This window comes from Penaeus japonicus, unplaced genomic scaffold (assembly GCF_977035675.1).
Source record: "Penaeus japonicus unplaced genomic scaffold, GWHDUDI00000001_assembly GWHDUDI00000020, whole genome shotgun sequence".
NCBI classification, from domain to species: Eukaryota; Metazoa; Arthropoda; class Malacostraca; order Decapoda; family Penaeidae; genus Penaeus; species Penaeus japonicus.
This window is the reverse complement of record NW_028234422.1, coordinates 37,861,833-37,869,332: the sequence shown is the minus strand read 5'-3', so window position 1 is coordinate 37,869,332 and position 7,500 is coordinate 37,861,833. Positions and strand designations below refer to the sequence as shown.

Sequence of the window (7,500 nt, the reverse complement as noted above, 5' to 3'; positions counted from 1 at the left end):
GACGTTGTTCTCGTGTTGCATTTAGTTGGTAAGTAGGTGCATGGTCGAAGTAGATTTATTAAATGTAAATGTTCATTTATATCAATATGCAATGAACAAGTCTAAAATTCATAAACACTTTGATTCAGTAATATCTTAATAGGAATTTTAAATAATCAGAATACGAATGACACAAGCCTTGATATATATATATAATATATATATATATATATATATATATATTATATATATATATATATATATATATATATATTATATATATATACATATAATACATATATATATACATATATATATATATAATATATATATGATAGAATGCAGTAACGCATTCCCCAAAGAAATATATCTAAATACATATATATATCAATATATATAAATGAATATATATATATAGACTATACTGTATATACATATATCACGCATTCCCCCAAAGAACTATATTAACAATTAATCAATCAATCAAATGAAAAGACTAGGTGGAACTTACATTCCCAATGCATCTTGTGCTGAAGAACCAACACCGAGAAACTTGGTAATATATTTCCAGCCCAATGATAATTTTATAATGCTTTGTCCATTTAGAAAGCGGTATTGGTTTTGTCATATTTTTATCATTCATGTTTTCGTCGTGGTAAATATGGTTAATAAACAGTCTAAGAAATTTGAAGCTAAGTCAATATCTTAATTCTTCGACCTGCAAATTCTCAGGCTGGAGAGTACATGGTCAACATGACCTGCTCTGGAGAGGCTGGAGTGTCTCCGCCCGTGACGGTGACGGTGACCTTGGCTCGACCTCTTGTATCAGATCACCTTGACCTCCTATTGCCTGACCTCGTTGTCTGGCCTAAAGGTACGCCTGTGGGAACCGCTCTTTATAATGCAGTTTGCAATTTTGTGTAAGACACTTACGATTATCATTCTTATTTTATAAACTGTATGTATGTGACTTCCGTAAGTAAGCTGACTTGATAATGCCAAGCACTATGTACAACTTGATTCATTTGTTCTTAAAGCAAAGCAAATAAACCAAAACCAATCTCCTTTTCAGAAGAGGCAAGAATTGAAGTGGTGGTAAGCGACGCCTCCGAACTGCCAACATCCGTAGCGGGAACGGTAACCTGGGGTGACTCAGAGTCAGACACTGACCTCGATCTCAGTGACGTCACTCCCCCAGGCGCCAGCGGGTCAGTCTCACGCATCCTGGTCCATAACTACACGCAACCCGGAGAGTATCAAGTCACTGTCACCTTGCGTAACCTCGTGTCTCAAGTCAGCCTTACCAAGGCGGTAAGTCTATATTCGCCTTGTTGTATCTATTTTCTTTTTTTTCGGTCGGGGCAGCGAGTTCAAAAGCGTGTTGGTTTCGTGAAATTATTTCTTCTCTGCTTTACTCGCGTGTATATTTTTCCTTGTTTTAAGAAAAAAGGATTATCAAAAATAATTATAATAAATAAAAAGAGGAAACTTAATGCAGTTGATTTAGGGTCCGATTTTTTTTTTCATTAAAATAGATATATCATTAATATAAAAACAATGCTTTTGAATATGAATTAATTTACGTAAGGTTATGTAACGGAATGCATGAAACAGATCTCGGCCATTCTTGTAATTTTAATTTCGACATGTTTTCTTTTTTCTTGAAAGTAACCTAGATCTATTTCCCCAAAAAGAAGTAATGATAACAGCCCTTAACTAATTCAGCCAACTAAGCGGCCTTCCATCTCACAATATTCTAAATCATATTGGACTCTGGGATAGTAAAGACCAAAGGCAAAACGCCCCATCTGTCTACAATGCACACAAGTATGGCCAGTTAAGACAATAGACCGGTGGACTGAAAGTCTTGTGACCGTCTAGACTGATCATGAACTGGACTCTCTCGAGGCGGACCAGATCGTCTGGTATGTACCTAGACCGTTCGGTGGTGGATGAACGGTCTGGGAGTGAATCGGACCATCTGGCTGCGAACTTGAGAGCTCAGTGGCGCACCAGTCTCATCTTCCAGACCACACACCTAGACCGTGACTTACTAATTCAGGGTGACGTTGTTTAAAGCACTAAAGCCTAACACTGTCTGATATAAAACACATAATTTGGTTGTGAGTTAGACTGTAGTTCAAGACTGTACTGGTGAACTAGTCGTTTTGGTTGGTGGACCAAGCAGACTGGTGATGATCCGGACAGTCGGCCAATGAACACGACTGTCTAGTTCTGGTTAAACTGTTTCACTTGGAAAATTAAACATCTGTAAATCAGTCATTCAAGTGATAGATCAAGAGATCTGAAGATAAATCATACTGCAATGCGATGGATACATCCTAAATGTACTGCTGAGAAATCTATCAGACTATTGTTGGGCTTTGCTGAAACATTCCTGACGCGCAACAAGACTGACAACTATATCATTCTGTATATATCACACTAACCCCAACCTCGGCATTGTTCACTTGTAATATAGATCATGCCATTCCTGACGTCTTACGTCCCACACGATCATCTGCACCAGTGTGAACAGGATTTTTATTAAACCACTTACAAAAAACTCTTATCCAAACACACTTTATCTCTGTTGGACAAAAGAGGTCGCACTATCTAATCCCAGAAGCGGTTTCCCCATACCTCCATAGCTTCAAGTACTGGACCACCTGACGTTAGACGGGATCCTGGTGGAGTACGAGAACCAAGACGACCGCGCTGAAGGAGTCACCGAAGACGTGTTCAAGGCAGGCGTGGCTCTCAACTTGACGGCGCTCGTGGATTCCGGCCAGGCCGACTCTTTCGTGTTTAGCTTGAACAACGAGACTTTTACGAGCAGTTCGCCTTCGATTGTTTATGTCTTCCCGATGGTAAGAGAGTATTGGAGGTACCACGTGCTTTCATTCTGTTGTTTATGGAGTTTTCATTATGTAATCTTGTTTTGTTACTATTTTCTTTCGCTTTCTTTTGCTCGTGGTCAACGACGTGAATGCGGAGACTCACGAGCAGTTTGCCTTCCATTGTTTGTGTTTCTCGACGCCAAGAGATAGAGATGCCGCTCGTTTTGTTGTTTTTAGGGATTTGCTTTTGTTGTGTTATGATTAATATTGTTATAACTACTATTGTTATTATTATCATTACTATCATTGTCATTATCTTATCTTTTATTATTTTGAGGATATTTCCTTTTTTTCCATTTTGTTCAATATGTGCTATTTATTATTTAGTCATTCATGTTCGCGCTACTGGGTGATTGATTCTATTTCAATAACGAACTCCTTTATTTGTCTTTCACTACATTTCCTCGAATAACTGACATCTGCGTTAGTTTTGATGTCTCTAAAATTGTATTGCCTATTTTGATTTCTTTTTTAAAATTACGGTTCCAGATTTTTGTTTTCCAAATTCTGAGCTATAAAAGTCTGAGGTCACTTTACTTTGAGTATTTTGGATTAATTGATATGTAGTGACACATCGCCAGTATATGCTTTTTTGTCTAGTGATTTTCTAACTAACAATTATTCTATTTTTTTCTGAGAGAGAAAATATATTACGAAACCTCGGACGTAGATTTTACTATAATTCTGCTAACAAATCGAAGTCCAGCTTCTCGAGGTAATCCTTATATCCAACTGGATAATTCAAAATTCTCCCAAAGGCTGGAGACTACACAGTGACAGTGAGAACGAAAGGAGAGGCTGGAATCTCGAACGCTCTCAGCAGAGCGGTGAGGATAGCCAGAGCCATCTATGAAGAAAATTTACAATTATTGGTGCCCGAGCTGGTTGTGTCGCCTCCAGGTATGTTGGGTTTCGTTCATTTGGTATTTTGTCTCTTTGGTTTGCATATAAGAAATGTCAAACACACACACACACACACACACACACAAACACACACACACACACACACACACACACACACACACACACACACACACACACACACACACACACACACACACACACACACACACACACACACACACACAAACACAAACACACACACACACACACACACACACACACAGAAAAGCAATCCCCAACCGATGCCTCCCCTCCCGAAGGCGACGCCTCCATCACGGCCTCGGTCACGGCCACGGGTGAGCTGCCGACGAACGTAATTGGCCGGCTGAATTGGGGCGACGAGAGTGACATCCTGGAGGTCGACCTAGTGCAAGCCACAGTACCGGGTTCCGAGGGTCCTATTGCCAGGGAACTCAATCACACGTACGAGGCGCCGGGGGAATATACGATCACCTGGCACTTGTTGAACGCCGTGTCCGAGATGAAGATCACGAAAAAGGTTGGATGAATTAGAGTTCAGTTTCTTACGTGAATTTAGATTTCTAAAAATAGAACAAATTACTAAATGGCTTTCATATGCCTTTGATGTATTAGCTGATTAAGCAATGATATAATACTTGATATTTAAAAGTATCAAATAAACAAATAACTGAGTAAGAAAGCAAAGTGTATTCATATAGATATTTTCAAATCCGTAGTTCCTCCTAATCAAGCCGTTAGAGTATATGATGAATATCGTATTATTATCATTATCATAAGTATTACCATCTGACGTATTATTGTCATTATCATTATTATAAGTATTACCATCAGACGTATTATTGTCATTATCATTATTATCATCAGATCTATCATCACTATCATTATTATTATCAATATCTTACCTTCCATTACTTTATGGGGATTTACTTTTGTTTCATATTTAAAATTTACTTCGAAATGTGTTATTTGTCATTCATGTTCGCGTTACTGGATTGTTGAATCAGAGGTCAATGAATAACTCTACGGAATCCTTTCTCCTCCAGCTGTCAGTCGTTCAACGCATTGAACTGGAGGACCTCGTCGTATCCTACGCCAACCCAGAGGAAGACCTGGAATCCCCTCCCGGCTTCTTCTTCTTGGGGGAAACCTTGAGCATCGGACCGAGAAGCATCAAGGGATTCGCCAGGACTTATATCTTCAGCGCAAGCGGCCTGGAGGACATTGAACAGGATACGCCCTCGTTTAATGTAACCTTCGACAGGGTGCGTGGTTTAAAGCTTGTTATGCTGGTTACCCATTGGACGCGGGGCATCCGTCTCTTGCTTTCATACGTTTTGATACTAGATTTTTTTTCTCGTTAGTCAGTGTTTGTGTTTTACTAGAGTTTGAGGCTTATAGGTGCTGCTTGGCAGGCTTTTTCAATTTGGAATCAATGAAAATTGTAGTGTTGCGTCCATTTCAGCTCATTGTTGCCTTTACGGCAATACTACAGAAGCACTTGAGTTTTACAAGATGAAAAAGCACCTTATTTTTCATATCTTTTAATTTTCATAAACAATTACAAAAGAAAACATGAAGAGATGAAGAAGAGGAAGGCGACTTGTGCCTACGGCTGCTGCGAGTGCCACTGCATAAAGGAGACATTCTGCCACAGGGGGACATTGCGGACGCTGTCAGTGCTTGGTTCATTTCCCTCTTCTCATTCTTCCTGCACATCCTGCGCCGCTATATGTTTTCGCCCTCTTAAACTAGTACTTAGTTGAGACCGTGGAAGGGTGCCATTCAAGGATTTCTTTCCGGGGAGAGTGGTATCATCTATGGTTTTTTTTATTGAAACTATAGAACGGCAATTATAGTAATTATAATTATTTAATCATGTGTCACTGAATATAACTATTACTTTTATGATTATCAGCACGTTCACGTCACCTGTATCCCGCGGGTATTAAATGCCTTTGGTAGAATTATATTAGTATTACCTGGCGAATAATCAGAAACAGCGTTTAACCCCTTTGGGATAAAGTGATTCAAGGTATTAATGTTGAGGTCAAGGGATTTTGAACCAATTTATATATCCAAATTTATATTGTGATTACATATCTTATGTATCGTTCGGTATAACAAACCCAAAGTCCCTGCTGACTGACCCAGTGAAAGGCGACTTGGCACTGCTGCCTCCACAGGAGAGCGACTACCAGGTGGGCCTCCGCGGCGAAGGTCCGGCGGGCGTCTCGACCGAGCTCTCCGGCTGGGTGCGCGTCCGCCGTCGCGTCTCCGACCTCATCCTGAAGCTCCCGAGCACCGAGACCCGCGTGGGCCTCGAGGTTGTCTTCGAGCTCCTGTCGCCCACGCTCCTGGGGGCGTGCCTCACCCTGGACACCGGCGACGGGCGTCTTGTCGGGTGGAAGCCTCCGGAGAGGTGCGAGGGCGGCGTGGGCGGCGAGGAGGAGTGGGAGGAGGCACCGCTGAGGCCCTCCGTCAAGCTCGCCCACGAGTACGACTCGGCGGGGAGATTCACGGCGACGGCGCGCCTCTTCTCCGTCATGGGGGAGGCGGTGCAGCGCGTGAACGTGACCGTGTGGGAGACCCTGCCGTGCGACACCCTCAGCGTCTGGATCCGCAAGAACGGCACCCTGGAAAGCCCCGTCAACATCACGCGCGCCGAGAAGCTGCGCATCGAGAGCTTCGCCGCCGTCAACTGCAGCGTCCCGGAGATCGAGATGGAGATCAGTGAGTAGGATGCGTTGGCGCTCGCTCGCAAAGCGCTCTGGGAAATGGCAAACCTGAATAACAAATGTGAGGCGTAATTGGCAGGTTCATCACAAACTCATCCATGGTGACTTGATCGCTTTGTTTTCAGCTTGGAGGATGATGAGAGCGAATGACAGCGTCGAGGTTGACCTCAGCTACATAGACACCTCGAAGGGCGTGCTGTTCCTCCCCGTGCGGACCCTTCACTATGGCCTCTACCGCGCCGTCGTCAGCTACAACGTCTCCATGACAAGTAAAAGGAAGCGGATTTTACTTTGCGCGAAAAAGTCTGTATTCATGTCTAAACGCCAAGTGTAACACAAACACGCACACAAACTCTCTCTCTCATTCTCTCTCTCTCTCTTTCACTTTCACTTTCACTTTCTCTCGCTTCCCCCCCTTCTCTCTCTCTCTCTCTCTCTCTCTCTCTCTCTCTCTCTCTCTCTCTCTCTCTCTCTCTCTCTCTCTCTCTCTCTCTCTCTCTCTCTTCTCTTCCCCTCTCTCTCTCTCTCTCTCTCTCTCTCTCTCTCTCTCTCTCTCTCTCTCTCTCTCTCTCTCTCTCTCTCTCACACACACACACTAATATACACCAAGTAGACACAACCACACACCCATATACCTATTTCTCTCCATACCGCCCTTCCTCCCTCAGACCCGTCGGGCGCCGACGTGTGGGCGGAGGTGTTCGGCGAGTCGGTAGTTCACGTCGGGAAGAGCGACCTCATGGTCGTCATGGTGCAAGGCGGCGCCCCCAAGATCCGGCGGGGGTCGTTGCAGACGTTGCATCTCCGGCCAGGCGACGTGTCCTACGACCCCGATTATCCGGAGATTCGAGTGAGATCATCTGGTTGTGTTTCGGTTGTCTTTGAGTTTAGGTTTATGGTTTGTTTTGGTTGATTTTTTTTTATACATACATACACACAATGTGCACAGATAGTATATATATATGTGTGTATGTATGTATAATATATATACATACATATAT

The 7,500-nt window shown here is 42.8% G+C and overlaps 1 protein-coding gene across 1 annotated transcript in view; it reads left to right on the top strand.

The window, feature by feature from the left end:
• The window catches only part of LOC122250426 (uncharacterized), a 64,344-nt gene that overhangs the window by 19,370 nt on the left and 37,474 nt on the right, over positions 1-7,500 (top strand). Inside the window, exons 15-23 of the mRNA XM_086547875.1 lie at positions 712-853; positions 1,052-1,290; positions 2,631-2,849; positions 3,638-3,779; positions 4,043-4,281; positions 4,808-5,026; positions 5,948-6,494; positions 6,625-6,768; positions 7,168-7,349. Of these exons, the coding sequence (XP_086404001.1) occupies positions 712-853; positions 1,052-1,290; positions 2,631-2,849; positions 3,638-3,779; positions 4,043-4,281; positions 4,808-5,026; positions 5,948-6,494; positions 6,625-6,768; positions 7,168-7,349 (2,073 nt within the window). The remainder of the gene's footprint in view (positions 1-711; positions 854-1,051; positions 1,291-2,630; positions 2,850-3,637; positions 3,780-4,042; positions 4,282-4,807; positions 5,027-5,947; positions 6,495-6,624; positions 6,769-7,167; positions 7,350-7,500) is intronic.